Source organism: Chelon labrosus (genome assembly GCF_963514085.1).
Source record: "Chelon labrosus genome assembly, chromosome: 9".
NCBI lineage: Eukaryota > Metazoa > Chordata > Actinopteri > Mugiliformes > Mugilidae > Chelon > Chelon labrosus.
The window spans coordinates 21194619-21213828 of NC_140359.1; the positions used below are offsets into that span (position 1 = coordinate 21194619).

Below are 19210 nucleotides of genomic sequence, written 5' to 3' on the forward strand. Positions count from 1 at the left end.
TTTGTTTTGCCCACACCTAGCTTAAAGTGTTTTAAGCAGAACAGCATGTCTCCTCTTTCAATAAGCAGTGGATGAACCGGGGAAGGTCCACAACAGAGTCTCAAAGCCTTAATGGCAAAAGGTAACAGAACAGAGGATGTGATACTATCAGGTCATGCTGATAATTCTGTGGTGAAAACACAGCATGAAAAAGTGAACCACTCTGAAAACATATAGGTTGCCAGACAAATAACTTTATTGCCTTTAAACAAGTAACATATCAGTTTCTGTTATTATTGTTTACATTTTTTTTTATTCATTTTCACTCAATTAATAATAAAATAATCTGCAAAATATCAGAAACGTTAAAAGCATTTTCAGAGATGAAGACAATATTTCAAATGCACAATACTTCAGTCGTGTTGTCATGCCCAACATTAGTGTCAGTGTTAGTGTTTTTAAAGCCATAGGGTAACATAAGCATAGTTTTAGTTTTATACAGCATGCATCAATTTCACAAAACCATCGAGGGCCAGGCCAGAAAAGAAAATGTGGAAGGCAGCAAGTTTAGACCGCTGCATAGATAGAGTACACAAAGAACCTGACTAAAAGCGTGGGCGGAAGATGGAAAAAAAGAGTCACAGACTGGAAGGATAACCGCATGCCAGCAGGTGAGTACACAGTGACCCTGTTTATACTTTGTCTGGTAAAGAGATACTGCCATGATAAGGTAGCAATGCAAATACCATCACACTATTTAAAAAAAAAAAAAAAAAAAACAGGATCTCAATTCTAGTTCAGTTACATTTCAGAAACATTATTTTGCATATTTTTAATAAAATTTTACTGGATATCTGCTGTCATCAACACAAACGTGCCTTATTTTCTCTCACGAAAACTGATTAGTTAGCCTTATAGTATAGGGAATATAATGCCATCTAATGTGAAGCAACAAAAAATATTGTACTGTAAGGAGGACACAAATAAAATTACTATTATGTACAGCTGCTGGCGTAAAAAAAATAAAAAAAAGAAGCAAAAAAGGTGCCATGTTATTGATTCAAATCAACACAAAACATGTGACACATAGCATGTGACACATCATCTTTGAAGACCTGTTCCAATAAGAAAGCACGCCTCAAAGGAAAACAATCTGCAGCCAGGTTTATATACTCAAAACTACACCCACCCTTTACAGATGCCTTGAAGCGATTACAGCACACCAAGTGGCTGGCTCACCCCCTATTCAGCTCGACTGGCGCACGGTTTCACTTTATTTTTCCCACGAATAAAATCCATCAGCTTGACAAGACAAAGAAAGGGCGGGTATACTTCTCTCAGTAGTCAAAGAGGACTGACTGCCTCCCAGTCGTGAGTCAATCTGTAAAGATATTCATCGTAGCTCGCATACGTCCTAAATTAATGTCACAGTAGTTTTACTTAAAGCTTGTCTGCTGGAGGCACTGAGAAACGACAGACCGCTGGCTGCCACGCGAGCGAGCCGGGCCTGAAGATAAAATAAAAATGGCCTGTGTCAAAACAAAAAGCTTTTTGCATATTCATACTTTTGCGAAGCCTCTACTTAACGGCTCAACCTCAGCACACACGCACACACACACCCACACACTGTGCCCAAGTGATCACAATCACTATGGACAAGATGAAGCGCTGTGAAGGTTACTTTTCCCACGTTTTTGTCAACAAAAGCCAAATCATAGCATTTCTGTAAATTAGATCACCTTGGTCCCTTTTTCCAACCGTAAAACTTTGAAGGTGGTTTAAGGAAAAAGTTACAATAAGATTTTTTTTTTTTAAATAAAAAAAAAAACAAGATCAAAGCACTTAAAATGTAGTGTAAAATAAATCTCCCTAAAAAACAGAGCAAATCAAATTAATTATTGCTACTTCTCTTGAAAATAAAGAAAACAGAGCAAAAACAGAACATTTTGCACAGATTTACACAAAAAGAGGGACAAGCAAGTGCCAGTGGAATCTATATGCTCATGCATTTCTGATCAGTTGTGGACTGCGTTCCCGTAAAAGATTTTCTTAAGCAAACATGTCAGAGTAAGGCAGTGTGTGATAAGTGGCCGGTGGGGGGCAAATCACTGGAAGCTTTACATGTATCAAGGCAACTTAAACACTGTAATTACCCATCCAAGTTCACTAAAAAAAAAAAAAAAAAAAAAAAGATCAACTTGAGGGTGACGTACGACACATAGCAATAAAAAGGACACGGGTCCGACAGTTAAAAGCGTCTCGTAACAACAAACAAAAAGTACAAAAAATAAACTCTACTGGTTAAGGAAGACAAAACCAAAAAACACTTAAAAAAATTAACATAGTAGTGTTTGTTCATTAAATTACACCAGAGTATTTATTTGTCTTCTAGCTTATATCAGTGTATATCCAACGGGCTCATTAACCACATGATTCCAGACTTTAACAGAAAGCACCACTCCTGTATCTGTGTAAAATAATGACTCATTAGTGCATCTTCCAACTGTCATCTCACTGTTCCCTGTATGTGAAAAATAAAATCTGTAAAGATGGGAACCACCGTAAGACCTTTAACTTTTTTTTTTTCTTCCTTTCAGAGGCCATCATAAAAGCAGGCAAGATCACCGCAATGGCGTAACAACAGAAGACATGGACAGTGTAGTGTGAAGGACGTTTCTCTTTCCACTTAGCTACCATCTATTGAAAGTGTTCTCTTGTAGCATTCGTCCAAAAACGTTCTTTGCATTTTCCAGCTTTCAGTTTTCTTCTGCGGCGTAGTGAAAGTTCATGACGCAAGAAAAATAAAAAATTAAAAACATCTGAAGTTTAAAACTGGTGGACATAATCAACTGAAATGCAGGATATGCCTCCACAAAATGCCCATTACAGCGTATCACAGAAAAGGCAGTGAGGGGGGGACCAGACAGCCACCAGAGTTCCAGGGGGGCGCAATAAATACGGAACAAAGAGGTATGAGGAAATCTTTGTAAGAGATTTCTTGTTGGAATAGAAATGTTTAGATATATAAATATACAGATTTGACCTTTATTATTTCCATGAAGAGAGAACAACTAGACACATAATTCTATATGTTGAAAAAATATTATTAATCCTCTGTCAAATTAACTGCAACAGCGCAGTGCTACATCCATTGGGGTAACTACCAGACCATATGAGTTAGGTATGTTGATACATGACACTGGTAACAATAATGAATAATAGAGTGTTACACTAACCCCCTGGAGCGGCTGCTAGCAGTGAGAGAGATGATATCACGGTTTCGAGGATGACAGCAGATTGGTGAACCACGTTGCTGCAGATGATGACTGCTGTCGTTTCTCCTCCTCGTGTTCCTCCCCATCTGGGAGGAGGAACTGAGTGGAGGCGACGGAGGTGGGCGATCCGAGCGAGGGCGCCAAGCTGCCCCTTTCCCCGTCGTCCACAGGGGAGTCCAATTGCCAGGAGCTCTGGGGTTTGTAGCCGCCAGCATAGGCCGCCTGAGGCTCTAGGAAGGGCTCAGGTGAATCTAGATCCATGTCATCACTTGCAGCTTTTTGTTGCATCTGGGGCCGGTAACCCCCTCCTCCACCTCCAAAGCTGATAGATTGATCTGCGAGGGGTTGGTGGCCCTCAGAGGAGCCTTGGGGATCCAACTGGAAGACCAATGAAGACCCCGAGGTCTGGATCCCTGTGTATGTCACATCGGTGTGCGCAGAATCCAAAGAAGATGCAGAGGAACCAGAGGAGTCTGGGAAACGTGGTCGTATGGGCCGCTCATCTATCATCTGGTTGTAGTAGCGTAACGACGTTGGCTCATCGGTGTCAACTGGCTCGTCTCCTATCCCCTGCCCTTCGTCATCCTCGTCTTCTTCAGGAATAACAACAAGCGCTTCTTTACTAGAATCCCAATCTGGCTTTCCTACAACGTGAACCATACTGTGGGGAGATGGCTTCACATCCAGCGGCGCCTGAAAGATGCACAGAGATATTAAAAATGTTCTTTAATCTGTTCAAATGGTAGAAAAGCGCCTCAAATACCTCATGGTGCCCAAAAATAGGATTAAGCCAACACTGTACCTGTGTCCTGGACCAGTCACTGGGTAGCTTGGGCTCAGGTATGTCTGGATAGAACGCCTCTTTGACCCTAGTAAAGGCAATATATTACTAGTCACATGCATCATCTCCAAACAAATTCAGCTAATGCCTATTAACAGCACCTCTTTAATACAGTCTAGACAACAACGCTCAGTTTTCACTATAGATTCTTTACTCATTACATTATTTATGGAACACACAGAAGGAGGAGACACAAGATTGAAGGATAACAGTCTCACCATTGTCTCTTCTTGTAGCAAAAGAAGGTGGCGATGATCAGCAATAATGTCACGATGGACAGGGAAGCGAGGATTTCCAGGATTAGCCCATCAGCTGTCAGGACAATAAAGAAATAAGAAATATTAGTCTTGAGGCAAGATGACAATTTTACCTACATTTCAATATAAATCACAATCAAATGTAATGTGTATTCACGTACTGTATGGCTCCAGCTGTATGGAGACAGTGGTGCCTGTGTCCTCGCCTGCGGAAGTGTAGGTCTTAACAGTGAATTTATAGGAGTCCTGAGGGAGCCCCTTCACTATGTAGTTCCTCGTTGCTAGGTCGGTCAGATTGGCTGTTCAAAGACAGGATGGAAAACAATAACACACAGTAAGGAAGGAAAAGCCAGAGGGCAATGACTGAGGAAGAATTTTTTTAATGACAAATTTAGGCATGTTTTTCCAAACCATTCTCTGTTAACAATCATATTTACCTAGAAGTGTGAGATGTGTGCCGTTGTTCATGTAAATATTATAGCCCAGTAGGAAGCCTTTTCTGCCACTGAGTGGAATCTCTCCCCAGGTAAGGACGACATTAGGGCCCTCTTGGCGGCTTGACAGAGGGACGGAGCTGGAAGGTGCTGTGGAAGGAAGAAAAACAGGAAGAAAAGACACAGGAGAGAGAATGAGAACCAAGAGGAAGAGTATAATTTCTGAGGCAGCTGCTCCTTCTGAAAGGACATGCTTTCCTTACCCAGCTCCTGTGCGTATCCCTGCCAGCGGTGCAGCAGTTCTGAAGAATCTGAGGGGCAGCTGTACAGTGAAAAGTTGTATCTCACACCAGGCCAGAAGTTATCTAATGGAAGAAAGACATTTGAATGTCAGTATTATAAGTAAAAAGATCTAATTTCACAACTCTCTATTGGCCAACGCTTGAGATTGAAGTTGTGTTTGAATATGTGGGAGGACGATAGTTAGTATTCACAGCCAAGAATAAGACGAAGATAGATTTCAGTCAGCTGTAGAAATAAATACATTGGATGTGAAAGGTGCTGAAAACAATACTTTCACACGCTGACAAGGCTGCCATACCTGACTCAATGGAGACGTTGGTGCTTCCAGCGGCCACCTTGATCCACTCCACAGGGCAGTTATACGTACAGGAGTCATTATGCCACTCCACCACATAACTACAGCCGGAGCTGGCATTGCTCTGCCAGAACAGCGGGAAACCATGTTCTGTATAAACAGCCCTGGACACAGCAAGAGGCTCCACTTCTGGAAAGAAGAAAATATGTTCATAATTATTTTCTTTAAGAAATTACAATGCAAATGAGTGTTGCTTTTGTCTTTAAAGCAGAGAGATTTTTTTTGTTGGATAAATGCTCAAAATTGTTCCACATACCTTTCAAACGCATAGCTACGCTTGCAGGTTGAGACGCCCCATCAGCGTTCTTTGCAATGACAGTTGCTATGACCGTGTTGTCATTGCTGAAGGAGGCCATTTGTGTGAGATTGACCGACACGGCGAGAGTATCCGGTGACAAGATTTCGGTGTGCTGTAGATTTTCTTCAGGGTTCCAGAGAGTAACTTCATAACCTGTGATCGGGCCGTGGCTCTGTCTTCGTGTTAAAGGCTAAAACAAATCCAGTGACAAGGAAGTAAATCACCGCTATCACAGCTATCCAGGTGCAATAATATCCTTGGGCAATGTTTATTTGATCCTCTACATTGGCATCTTACATTTATAGATTTTTATATTGTTGTTTTGTTCTATTTATATTTTACTGTATCTCCTAGCAATAGTCACTTTATGGGAGCAACTACAACTAAAACTTTGACCTTGAAGGATTAATAAAGGTGGAAGAATCAAAGATAAGGAGCAAAACAGGCAATAAAAATCTGAAACGGTTTAATTCAAACATAACATTACCTTCCAAAAGACCTGTCCAGTGTTGTCTTTGTTCATCTTCATCCACACGTCAGGAGCATCTGGAACTGTAAAATAAATTATTAATAAGTGATTAATCTACTCCCTATGTAGTATCATTGGTTAATGAAACAAATTACTGACTGATAATCACTGGCAGATCTGATTCTGATTCTGAAACCCCTTCTAAAATAAAGAGACATTACAAATAAACAATTTACCATAGATTTTGGTTCTGAAGGTAAATGGTTGGCTCCAACTTCCCCACTTCCAGAAATTCTGCTGGGCACCACAGCGCACTTGAACGCTGTACTCCTCGTCAGGATGCAGACCAGACAGAGCCGCAGACCGCAGTCCCACACCGGAAAAGTTACTCTGAATGCAGACACATACGTACACATGTTCTATATATGGATCGGTCACAAAAATAAGACTACTACGAGCTTGCATTTGATGCTGGTAATGGTGTGGAGTCATTTGTATGTTGAAATGAGGTAGAATTTAATGATAAATTGTATATACACAACATACGCTCACACACTCACCGTCACTTTGGTCTTTTGGGTGGTAAGCTCCACCTGGCAGAGAAGAGCCAGGGAGGAAAAGCCGTCATACTTCCACTCCCACAACACAGTGGCGTTCCAGGCATGCACTTCAGCACTCAGGCTGACTGGTGCTACCGGGCACACTGAGGAAAAACAGGTGATTATGAGGATCAGTTTAAAATGAGTCACATCCTTTGGTGGGTGCACAGCAATAATAAGCTAAGGTTGAGCTGCCTACCTCTATGACTGAGTTCAGCAGAGTCAGTGAGGCTGTACTGGCCGAGGGGATTCACAGCAACCAGTGTCCAGTTACCGTCCCACTGTTCAAGCCTGCACTCTTTCGGCTGGTTGATATTCACAGCACATTTCCTACAAACAAATCACGACAAGCACCAAAACAAGAGCAGATATGAGTGTGACAAAAAACAACAACAACAACAACGTAATACAGTTAAGATAAAACATAATCACTTTAAATGTTCAAAGTCAAAACTATGAACAAGGAAACAGGCCCACATCACATCTAAAATGTAACTTATCTTCCGACCATTCCTGTAAAAGGCCTGGAAGATGGCCAATCCACTATCAAATGAACACACAGAAGTAAGTGGTTACTTAGACTAAGTGCTTTATACTTCTTGTCTTTCTCTCTCTCTCTTGGTTGATTTATTTTTTTCTGTGCAGAAAATTGTTTTTCAGTGAAAGGCAGAGGGAAGCGTCATAAATAATTCAGAGATGTGATTTCAGACACAAAGTGACACTGATTGATCCACGGGGAGTGTGGCACACTTGCCTCTCCAAATGGCTGAAATGCTTCATTTGTATTTAATCAAATTTAGCTGTGTAAGTAGAAAATGAGTGTTTCAGAAAGGTCCTGCAGAGTCAGCAGCTGTATTATTATTACTGGTGGTGGGGACAATGAGGACAGGCAGACTTATTTACTTATCATTAGCTCTCAATTTTCTCTTATCCAATCTTAGATTTGGCTCTGCCACAGATGGACATGCACAGTGTAATCTCGAGCCAACTGGTGACAGTGAAACATTAAAATCTACTGCTACGGTTTCTAAAGTCTGTATATTTTGGCATCTGTTGCATTCTTTTTTTGTGAATGAATGAATGTGTACTGTTCTTCCACCCAATAAAGTCAAATTATTCATTCATTCATTCATTTATTTTTACATCGCTTTTGAGTAAGACTGCTTACCTGTTGTTCACAGAGTAGTGTGTTCGTCGTTTGCCATACAAGTTAGTGTCTCGTTCATTCCACAGGCACACAGCTGTTTTTAAGTCGCGAGTCTCACATGTGAAATCACTGGGCAGCGGTGCATCTGAACATAGACATACAAACAAAGAAAAACATGCTCAATCATAAACAGAAGTAAAAACGAGAAAGACGTAAAAGATGAGCAATGGAATATTTTACATGCACCTGCTGGATAATCAAGTAGGCATACGGTACAATATCTGATTATCGCCAACGAAGTCAGTTCAAGCAACAATTTGAATAAGCAAATACATGCAAAACAAAGCTGTATAACTGTGGAACAAGTTGCATCTTGCTCTAACCCCTTCTGTTATTGTTTTTGGTCTGAATGGCTAACCTCCTGTCTTTACTAGCTATCACAACCATTCACACTCTTTTCCATCCATGCTTTAATCTTACATCCAGCAAACACAACAGATCCAGTCATTTGTGTTTCCTCTTCCATCAGCTGCTGAGGAACGCAAACGACGTTGCTCCCCGAACTGGGGGACGGTCCCAGATTAACCAGTGTAGTGGCATAAGTTCGCCTGCTCAGTCTCGTTGCACTCATGACCTCGTTGCCCAACTTGATGTTATCAAAGGACTTCCCCTCTTCCATAATGCAGCACACGGTCATGTTGGACCCCACAGGTACAATCGGGTCCACGGGGTACATTATAAAGTTTACATTGGTGGGGAGATCATTTCCTGAAAAGAAGGAGAAAGAGTAAAAAAAAAAAAACAGAGGAGAAAGAAAGGTATAAATAGAGATCTATGTTTATGTACAACAGAAAGTAATTTGTTTGTTGTAAAAGAGAGATTTCAGGCTTTCTATAACATAAATGGATGTAATTATTGTCTCTCTGACCTGGATGTATCGCAGTGCTGCTCCATTCACTTGTTGTCTGTCCATGTCTTGAGCGGATTCTGACCGACAGCGAGGTGCACTCCAGAGGTTCGACTGAGGTCCAGTTCCACTGGTGCCAACCGTTCACCTGATTCACAGAAATTGTGTCCTATAAATGATACAAAGAAAACACAGTGAGGGACTGAACTGTAGACACAAACTCTTCCAAATTACTGTATACAAAAATTACTAGCAACCGTTTAGAAATGAGACAGCGCACTAAAAATTCCATTACTGTATCCGTATCATCAGGTGTCTAGCATCAGGTCGTGGGTCCATTCACTATAATGGGAAAACTGAAGCACAGATCGTGCACGATCCTTTTGCCTCATAGTGGACCAATTTTTCACAAAACACACAATTTCTGAACATTCTCACTCTAAAATGACCTTTTTTTTGTCATAATTATTCACTTATTATTCATTTGCCACACAAGTTATGGTGGTGTGAACATTATTAGTCCAACATTACGTAAAATATGTTAAAAGTTTTCAGCCAACATCAACCAACACTCACAAATGCCCTCGATAACTAATTTTCATAATTCATAACATGATATTTAGCTGTGTAAATATCCAATGTATAATAGATGGATAATAGAAATATTTCATCCATCCACACAACGCTTTAGCAACAGCATCCAATTGTTAATGGATCATCTTTGCATTAGAGCACCTTTGGTATACCCTGTGACGTAATGTAAAATCAAATCCCACAGCAAAATGTGTCACATAACACAGGAACATGCATTAAACTTGGCCTTGAAGGCACATTTTATAATATGAAGGGCAAATCTTCCAGGGGTGAGATATTACACCCTGACTTGGGGAACATACAGCCACGTGTAAAAAGTGTACAATTGGAAAAACCTGAGAACAAATTGATCAAAATAGAAACGCTCTTACATAGAAGACAGTTTCATTGAATTCAGTTCTTAGGATGATGAGGTCAAAGTTTGTGGCAGCTCCTCCCGACCAGGATATGAAGAGTTGCCGTGTAGTCGTGTTGTCCGAGATGCTCACCTTCTGGGGTACGGTAAGAACTGAAAAACAAAAAAAAAAAAAAAAGGATGCAATGATGACATTAAACATAGTTCAAAGCAAACCTTTCTAAGTGGACTTTCTATGCTGCATCAATACGAACTACTTTTAAACATTAAATGCATTTAACATTTCAGACGGACTGATTTTTGTTGTTCAGTTCTTACCTGTTTGGGCATGAGTGCATACAGCCAAGAGCCCCAGGAGAACACATATGCGCAAGGCGAGGCTACAGGTAGGCTTCGTGGTAGTACTGACACATAAGCGAGGCATGATTATCGACTGGCCGAGCCGCTGTCCGCACATCATAGAGTGATGGTCCTCTCCGCTACAGTGACACCATAAAAGACATCAGGAGGGGCCAGACGAAGACAGCCCTGTGGGAAAAGAGAGGAAAAACAACGTCAAATGTCGGAAAAATAAAGCTGAGAAAATTCACGGTGAGAAAAACATGTCTCAACTAAATGGGAAACCTATTTTGGTAGAACGCAGTGTATATACAAGCGTGCTGGTGGACTGAGAGCTGTCGAGGACCCTTGTGAAGTTACAGAGCCCGTCAACATCTGGGAAGCAGTTTTTTTTTGTTTTTTTTATAAAATGCCTCTTGAGATAAGATTTGGCTAGTTTGCTCCTGTCACGCCACATTCAGTGGAGCAGCTGCTGCCTGTTTAACCGAGTTACTGGACTGATTCCCTTAAGAATGCACACCAGAGCCAGCGGTACCACTGCCAGAAACAGCTAAAATTTACATCTCAGCACAAGAAAACACACAACTTTGGCAGCTGCTGTCAGGCTACATGTCGAAATGCACAAGTCAGTGAGTTTACCAATCCTGTTTGTATAAATCTTGCCACTGATTCTATCGCAGTTCATCTATCTTGCTCGAGGCGTGTTGTTGCTGCTTGTATACTAACAACGTTAATGTCCGCTGTTACTCTGAATTGCCAAATAGAGATCCGGCTGAAAGATAAGCGTGAAGCTGGATTCAAAGGCGGCTGAAAGCTGTTTGACCAGAGAGATGCCTTAACAAACACTATACTTGCTGCCACAACTGCTCCTTTCAGTTTCAGTATTACAGTGTGAACACTAATGAAGTTACACACACACATATGAAAGAAACCAAAAAAACTGAATTTGGCAAACCACTTGTCCGTCAGACACAACTATTTAGAAGCAGCTGGAAGGAACTGTCCCTGAATGTCTGTGAACGGGTACTCTGAACTATCTTTTTCAGGGAAATATTTATGCACCAGTATAACCTGGTTTACACTGCATGAAACTGTGTATTTAATTCTATCAACACATCTCCTCCCACAGAAACTTCTGGGAAGAAATCTGCAGTGCCAGTACGCTGCACAAGAGCATCTGGTTAACCAATATAACCACATACAGTACTGTTAATGTATTAGATATCACTTGCCAGGCGAACACAGGCAATTTCAATTTGCATCCTGGGCATTAAGAAACCCGAGATTGCCATTTATCACTATATTCTGACATTTATGCACGCAAGGATGAAATGGTTCATTGTGAAAATGTATGATGAAAGTAATGATTACTTGCATGCACTATTAAGAATATGGTCAGATACTTACTATGCAAGAACCACATTAGCAATAGCATTGGGGTAAGAAGGGTGAGACAAACTGCTAGAGAATGCTAAACAGACATCTATGGCAGTCTGCGTGCACAGCTGAGGTTCACAACAAGTTTGTGGTGGCAAGAGCAAGTAAGGCAACCTTCCAACAGTGTGACTGTACTTCTCTGTTTAGTTTTTTTTTGCCTTTACCGTATCCATAACGTGAACTACAGTGAACTTGATTCTAGGGAAACTGAGTGGATGAAGTCATGAAATATGTTAGCGATTGCAGCTGTGTAGAAGTATAACCTGTGAGGAAAAGCTTTTTAAATGTTTTGTTCTGCAGCGAAGTCCCAAAAACCAGTGCAATTCACGTGGTCTTGTTAGCCCAAAATAACTGCCTACTAACTTAAGTAATACTGCAACTCTGATGTAATAATGGGGATAAAAATGGCCAAGTGCAAAATGCTGTCTGCAAGTGTTTTAAATTAGCACTAAACTATAAACTGTGTGAAACAAAATGTGTTCATTATTAAGTCAACGTAGTCTGGCTTTCGCCAGCCTGATCTGACGGCGGATTCTTTCCGCCCTGCAGATCAGTCTGGAAACCCACACATTCATTTCTCCTGCAGCCGATCCACTTTTTCTGGAGCCAATCACAAACGGGCTTATCCGCCTGGCGCGCTGACGTCAGAGAAGCGACGGTAAAGTCGGCAAGCAGCTTGTTGTTTACATGAAACATGGCAGCCACCAGAGCACAGCTATCCGTCGACGCCGCTGTCGCTGCCGTTTTAAAAGATTTCAAAGGCAATTTTTCTTTGAAAACGGAACAGAAACTTGCACTGGAAGAATTCATACAAAAGAAAGACGTGTTTGCCGAGTTTCGCGAAGCTCTGCAAAGTACGTCACCCGGATCGATGGTCTGATTGGTGAATGACTATCCAATTGCGTACAGAGTCATTTGAACTATGCCCGTTGTTCACGCCTCTTGTGCAGTAGAAATTACATGGCAGACTCTCCAGACTAAGTTCAAAAATTGAACTTAGTCTGGCGAAAGCCAGACTAAAGTCAACGTGCCTCGATGCGCAAAATGTCACCCTGCAAGTTCGTTATAAGCCGTGACCTCGACGAGCCTGCATGTGCGTGTTCGTGTGTCTAATTACAAGATATTGTGTGTTTAACTGTGAGGTGCAGCAGCGCCGTTTGTCTTGTTTTTTCCATGAGGCAAGCTGGGACAGGCTTTACATGGCTAGGTAGATTTAAACCACAAGGCTGTTGAGAACTACCAAGCCCATTACTGCTAGTGCAACCGCAAGACCTGATCACGAAACACACAGACAAGAGGTGTTTCGGATAAACGCGTCTGACCCTAGCTATTAATCCGGTGTGACAGTAACAGTACAGTGCGATGCTGTTATAATCTTAGCAAGTTATTTTACTAAGTTACGACCTGAACAACGCCAGCTTTGTGGCAACAAGGTGGAATTAAACAAATCGAAATCCTAAACATATCTATCACACGAGATTATTTGGCAACGACCGTTTATTCATTTTATTAAGAAATCACAAAGCAAAAATAAAACTTCCCAAAAATCCTGGCAGCCTTACATAGTTTTTTGTTTCAGCACGGTGGAAGATATGAAAATATTTCCCTATCTCAACAGTAAGCAAAACAAGCTGGTACAAATGCCAAGGTCTGCAAGCATACCTTTTTGCACTTTACTTGTCTCACTACCTGTCATTTTTGTTTAGCTTCATCAAATACAAGGTTAAAATGCTTTAAATACTAAACAATTTGAGCAGAAGTAAAGTATTATAAACATTCACACAAAAGGGTCATGAGCTAATGTAAAACAACAGCACTAAATCTAAAGGAATCTACACTCAGTAATAATTAGTCTGGTATATTGCATGAGCTTTTCTTTTCTCTGAAAGATTCTGCAGGGGAAATTTCAAATCTCAGATGTGCCGTTGCCTCTGGCTCCTAAAGTAGTTTCACATATGTTTTTAGGTTTTATTTAACAGAGCTGCTATGCATGCATGAAACCTTATCTGGATGAACCTCACCCATCTCGTTTTTGCACAGCAATAGACCTTTGCTATCTCCATTTATTGAATAAAAAACATTTCAAACTTGATTAACAACACATTTGCACACTTTGCATTCGCACACGTTTTGTTAACCTAAGCATATCCTTTCACTTCTGCCTTGAAAAAAACATCACCTTCCAATGAAATTCAGCGGCAAGGCTCAACATAAATACAGCTGTGTGGACTGTGTGGCTTTTCACACACTTATGCGCCTGCGACGAAATGTTTCAGAGCCTTGTGGGTCGACACAAAGAGCAGTTGTATTTTTTTAGTGACCCTTGACCCTAAAAGGTTATTTTTCATACTTTAACACCAGGCTGGAACACTTTTACAAGCAGTAACACATATCCTGCAACCAGTGTTGTGCACGAACGCGTTCAGTGTGTTCATATTTTTGTGAACTGTGAACTGCCCGCATCATTTTTTCCCAACCGTGATCGTAGACTTGAGTTTACTCAATCTGGAGGGAAATAACGACATTTAGCATGGCTGGTGCAGCTGAAAGAAGAGTGAACTTCAAAATTAAAAAAAATGTGAACTATGAACTTGAACTAGTTCACTTTTATCTGTGTGAAGTGAAACTAGTTCTTGTTCAGTGTGAACTTGCGCAACAATGCCGACAACCCTATGAGACCTGAAAAAGGAGGGGGGAAAAAAAACGCAGTGATGGGAAACGGGCAAAACAGCTATAGATTCTGGGAAATCTCATCAAGTAACTGATACACAATACAATACACACAAGCACACAAATCAATAACTCTCTGCTGGGACCTGGTCATTGCCCTACAGCAGCAATAAATGAGACCAAAAACCACAAGGATTTTGTTGTTACTTAAAAACCAAGCCCATGCCTCGTCTGTGTGCCTGCAAAAGTCCTCGCTTACAAAAGAACACCATTACGACTCCGAGTCCGTCGCCTCTGCCCACACCAAGCTGCACCACGGTTGTCTTTGACTGCACAGCTCTGCAAAATAGACTTTTTGAGTGAACGTCCAGGTATACTCCCAAGAAAAATATGGTGCGCAGCGCTGACCTCATTTTTCATAATCCAAACTCACTCAAAGGTTGTTCTTAGTTTTTCTATTTACAATATTTAAAACCTTAGCTGGCACTAAAATACTGGATCAACATTGGTCAGTATGTTACACACCCAAAGCCAATTTCCAGTAGTTGAGGGTGTTAGTCTACACAGTGGTTTATGCCGGTTGGGCAACCTGACTCACTGTTTGCCCTGGAATTAATAGTATTTTTTAAATTAAGCTATTCAAGTTTTTATTTGTTTTATCAACAAGTTTTAAAAAAGTCTTTAAAAAAGGAGCTCAGTGGCATTTTAAATTTAGTTTAAGTCAGCTACTTTTATTCAGATTTTTATGATTTGTTATGGGTTAAACAGTCACTAATTAACATTCTGCCAACCTACAGTATTAGCTAAGTAGTAGGTGTCAACACTGGTTTCAGTCTAAAACACCGCCTAAAGTATAAAGTTATCCTGTGAACCAAAACCAGGACAAAAATAAAAATGAACTGCAGCCAAAGCCAAAATGACCCCAAACCACTGCCGCTTGGAAGGAGAAAAAAGACAATCCGGTAGGAAATACTATAATTAGCTTGAAAAGTATCTAAAAAAAAAAATATCAGATTGTACTACACATGTTATAAGCAGTGTGCGGTCTTATGCAAGGGTTTTTATGTTTGTCCATTTGTATTTACACCCACATACCCACATGAAAAACACCTGACCGTTACAGTCACATTTTAAAACAAACCTATGATAGGGGTTTCTTCAGATAAAGTCCAGGGAAAATGTTCGTGATCGCCCTCAGCCTACGCTCGGCAAACGCTGTCATTACTCGGTCACACGATGACCACCAGGACCAAAGAAAAAAAGCGCACACTGGCCTTAGTGTACTATATAAGTGTGGTGACATTTTGAAACAGGAGCTAAAGCTGCAGCTAATTATGTTCGACCTTTGGCTAGGATGAGCAGACACTAGTCAGAGATGTGAAAGTGAAAAACAGAGAGAGTGAACAAATGGCTGTGTCCATGTAAAATGTCCGGTCTGTGACCTCAGTGAAAGGGGGACATTCAGTTCTCTGTGCGTGTGTGTTTTGGACTTCAACCAAATTGCGTTTCCTTCCTTCCTTTTCCCTGTAATCCTTTATGAATGCAAATGCGAATCTTGGAAGAAACAGGAAGTGAGTAAAAAACTTACAATTAAAAATACACAGTTTGTTTATAGATGTCTGGTTTGGGACAGTTAAAGCCACAGACACGCTGAGAATCAAAAGCATGCCAGTCTACGGCACATCCCTAGAGAAATACACAAACTAGTCTGATCTTTTTATGGCACAAGCACAGGCAGGAAAAAAAAAAACAACACACTTACAGGATGGCTATTGTCCTGCCGCCATGTTTATCCAGATTGTTATGGTGACTAACGTTCCGTATCATTTGCAGTGAGTCAGTCTACAATGACAATATGTTGATGGATATGAACCAACTGGTTTTCCAATGTGCTCTTATATACTCACTTGCCAAAACATTACGCATACATTACACACATACATCAGGTACAGTGAAAACAAATGCATTCTAATATGCTCTAACGATCCTGCACTGAATACTCCTTCACGACTGTTACAATGCTCAGTTTATGCTGAAATGGAGTCAGAAAGGTGGTAATTAAACTGTTTGATCATTCTGGAGGATGTAGTTTGTGGTGCCGTTAAAAACGGATTGAATTAAATACAAGGGAGCTTCTGTTATTTAGAAACTGGCTAAATTGGAGGCTGTCAAAATAACGGAAACATGTGTCAGTACACAACACGATTCATTCAACAGTACCCACGGCCTCCAATGCAATACAATAACCTTCATGAGGATAACATTTAGTGCCAGACTGTTAAATTGCGACACTTTCATTTTCACTAGTGTGCCTAATGAACTGGCAAGAGAGTGGCACCCCAAAGGACTATGGCAGATCTATTCAAAACAAGATACGGCACAGATAACATAATTAGCTGGGCGGGAAGGTGGTGCAGTGGATAGCACAGCACGGCAAGAAGCCCGTGGCTTTTTTCCAGGTGCTCTGCCTAACCGGTAACTTTGCGGTGGGCGAGTTTGTTTGTTTCTCCGGGTTTGACAGACTGTATCCTGCCTCTCCCTCAGTGACAGGTGGGATAGGTTGCAGCCTCAGTGCAACCATTGGCCAGGCAATAAATGTTGAAATATTGATGGATGGATGAACAAAGAAGGATCATACCATTATAAAAACTGTTATTTAAAAACATGTGCCTTCTAAAATGCTCTTAAAATATGTCCCATCGTCTACCAATATTTCCAGCACCTCAACAAAGATGACTCACCTACACAGTTTTCATCACCTTTTTCTGTGCATGCAAGCCACATGTAATCAAAACACTATATTTGTTCACAGCTCTGCTCAGTATAAAACTAAAAAAAAATGGTCCTGTCATTTTAAAATCAAACCAGAATCAGTACTGTCATCAACTGGATTGGTAATCAACATATTAAGGTGAAATAAAGGGTGGTGTGACCTCTTAGTCTGAACCAAACAACCAAGCACACAAAAATAAAAATAAACCGTGTAAAATATCAGTGTTTGTGTGCAATGGTGGTTTTATTTTAATCTGTGAGCGCTCCTTTCAGAATAAAAAGGGGCAAATATAAGCGGACATCCCCAACTGCATCATCCCAGGACGGTTTGCATCATTAGCATTAGCCAGTGGGCAGCGGGGTGGACACTCGTATCTTTTAACCAGAAGCGGATTATATGTAAATACATCAAATGTAAATAATTTTGATTTCACGGCATCTTTTCAAGGGAGACAGGTGAGAAAGCAGGAAACCAATTGGATCGACGGCCATTTCCGATTAACTTTATCATCGCCACACAAACACAGACAGGCCACTGATGTTTGGAAGAAAAAAAAAAAAAAACACGGCTAGCTAGAGTAGCTACCATCCACGAGACCCCGCTAGCTAAACGGCCACAAAAACGTCACAAATAACACAACTACCGTACTTACCTCTGGTGAAGGATTAAATCTCTTTCAGTGCGTCGGCTTTATATACAGCAAATCCAGCGACTTGTTTTTTTTTTTAATACAGCTCCGTATCTTCACGTTCCCACCCCCGTGTCGCTGTGCACTTTGACCATTCCCAAGACTCCAGAGAGTGGGTTGGGATTACTGGAATAGAGCTAACCAGGAGCTTGATTGACGTCTGAACTGACCAATAGGCTTCGAGCCACCTGTTTCCATAGAAAGGGGGCGTTATTGTGTTGCGTTCACGGTCCGCAGGAAAGAAAAATCAACAGTCACTGTCACGGCTGCCGTGTTGGTCAGAGCCATCAGCTGTAGTGATTACGAAAGTAAGCGGAGTTATGTTTATATTTAGAGCCTGAGATAATGTTTGATAGGGTTACAAATCACAGTTGTGGTCAATGCATAATCACTGATTACACTGTGCAGTCCGCTAGATTTAAATAAATGCTTTAACTGATTAAGTCAATTGGTTAAAAATATTCTCACATTAATAAAATAAGTAAGATATAGTGTGACTGGGCATGACAAATCGTCATGTAATATAATTACGTTGTGATGTCAGTTTGCCTTTATGAAAGCCATGGGTGGAAATTCACATGCACAGGGAAAAAAACATTACTCTGAACACATGAGATGGGTTAATTTGTGATTCTAAAGTGGTCATAGGTGTGCATGTGAGTGTGAATGGTTGTCTGTCTCTCTGTGTTAGCCCTGCAATGGACTAGCGACCTGTCCAGGGCGTACCCCGCCTCCCGCCTGATGACAGCTGGGATAGGACCCAGCCCCCCTACAACCCTCCAGAGAACAAGCGGTTACAGAAGATGAAAGAATGAATAAATTATCTGTACTCTAAGTCTAGCTTCAGGAGGAAGATCCCAGCGATTCTCTCTAAGGACATGACATTAAAGCTTCGCAAAGGCCCTGAGAGAGTGCTTGACTGTTCCAACCTCCAACCTCAAGACTCTATAGCTTAATGGCTTTCCACTGAGAGAGAGGGACCTCATCATCTTGACATGTCCCTTGAAACAACCAGAATAGAACATACTCCAAGTTTTCTGTAAAACATTTACATTTTCTGTATTCATATAGCATGTGTGTTTGTTACAGATATCTGTCTCCCGGAGTTACTGCTACAGACCAAAGGTTTCAGGTATGTTTTCTTGTGTTTATGCACACATGTGCATTACTGAGAAGAGGAAGAGGAAGAAGCTGTAACTGAAGCGGAGCAGAGATCATGTTCTCTGAATCTCCAGGATGTGCAGGCCAGTCACATGAAGCTAAAGCACTTGCTAAAGTGGATCTGTATCTCCACGAGTCACACTGTGGCGATAGTAAATCTCCACAAAAACAGTTGACTAAACCACACTCCACATGCCCTTAGATGGAGCTGAAAGAGTGTCTGAGGCTGGCACAGGAGCGCAGGGCCAGACTAAAAGCCGAGTCAAGGCTCGTGGAGCTAATGATAATCTCAAATCTTCAACATTCATTCACTGGAGGGTCATCGAGGG

General features: G+C 41.1%; 1 protein-coding gene across 1 annotated transcript; it reads right to left on the bottom strand.

The window, feature by feature from the left end:
- Positions 1–213: 213 nt before the first annotated feature.
- lifra (LIF receptor subunit alpha a) lies at positions 214–18138 on the bottom strand. Its single transcript, XM_084550933.1, has 18 exons — positions 17685–18138; positions 10132–10341; positions 9830–9966; positions 8886–9033; positions 8438–8725; positions 7979–8102; positions 7010–7140; positions 6772–6914; positions 6448–6601; positions 6230–6294; positions 5701–5932; positions 5388–5573; positions 5050–5151; positions 4790–4936; positions 4514–4651; positions 4314–4407; positions 4057–4123; positions 214–3947 (listed from the first exon to the last, which is right to left on the bottom strand). The coding sequence occupies exons 2-18, from the start codon at positions 10271–10273 to the stop codon at positions 3252–3254; spliced, it is 2994 nt and encodes a 997-aa protein (XP_084407059.1). The 5' UTR covers positions 10274–10341; positions 17685–18138; the 3' UTR covers positions 214–3251.
- Between the last annotated feature and the right edge of the window lie 1072 nt (positions 18139–19210).

Coding starts and splice junctions, on each gene's coding strand:
- lifra (XM_084550933.1), bottom strand. CDS start 10,273: ATGATGTGCGGACAGCGGCTCGGCCAGTCGATAATCATGCCTCGCTTA. Junction 9,967..10,131: donor ATGCACTCATGCCCAAACAG/GTAAGAACTGAA, acceptor TTTGTTTTTCAG/TTCTTACCGTACCCCAGAAG. Junction 6,915..7,009: donor TGCTGAACTCAGTCATAGAG/GTAGGCAGCTCA, acceptor GTTTTTCCTCAG/TGTGCCCGGTAGCACCAGTC.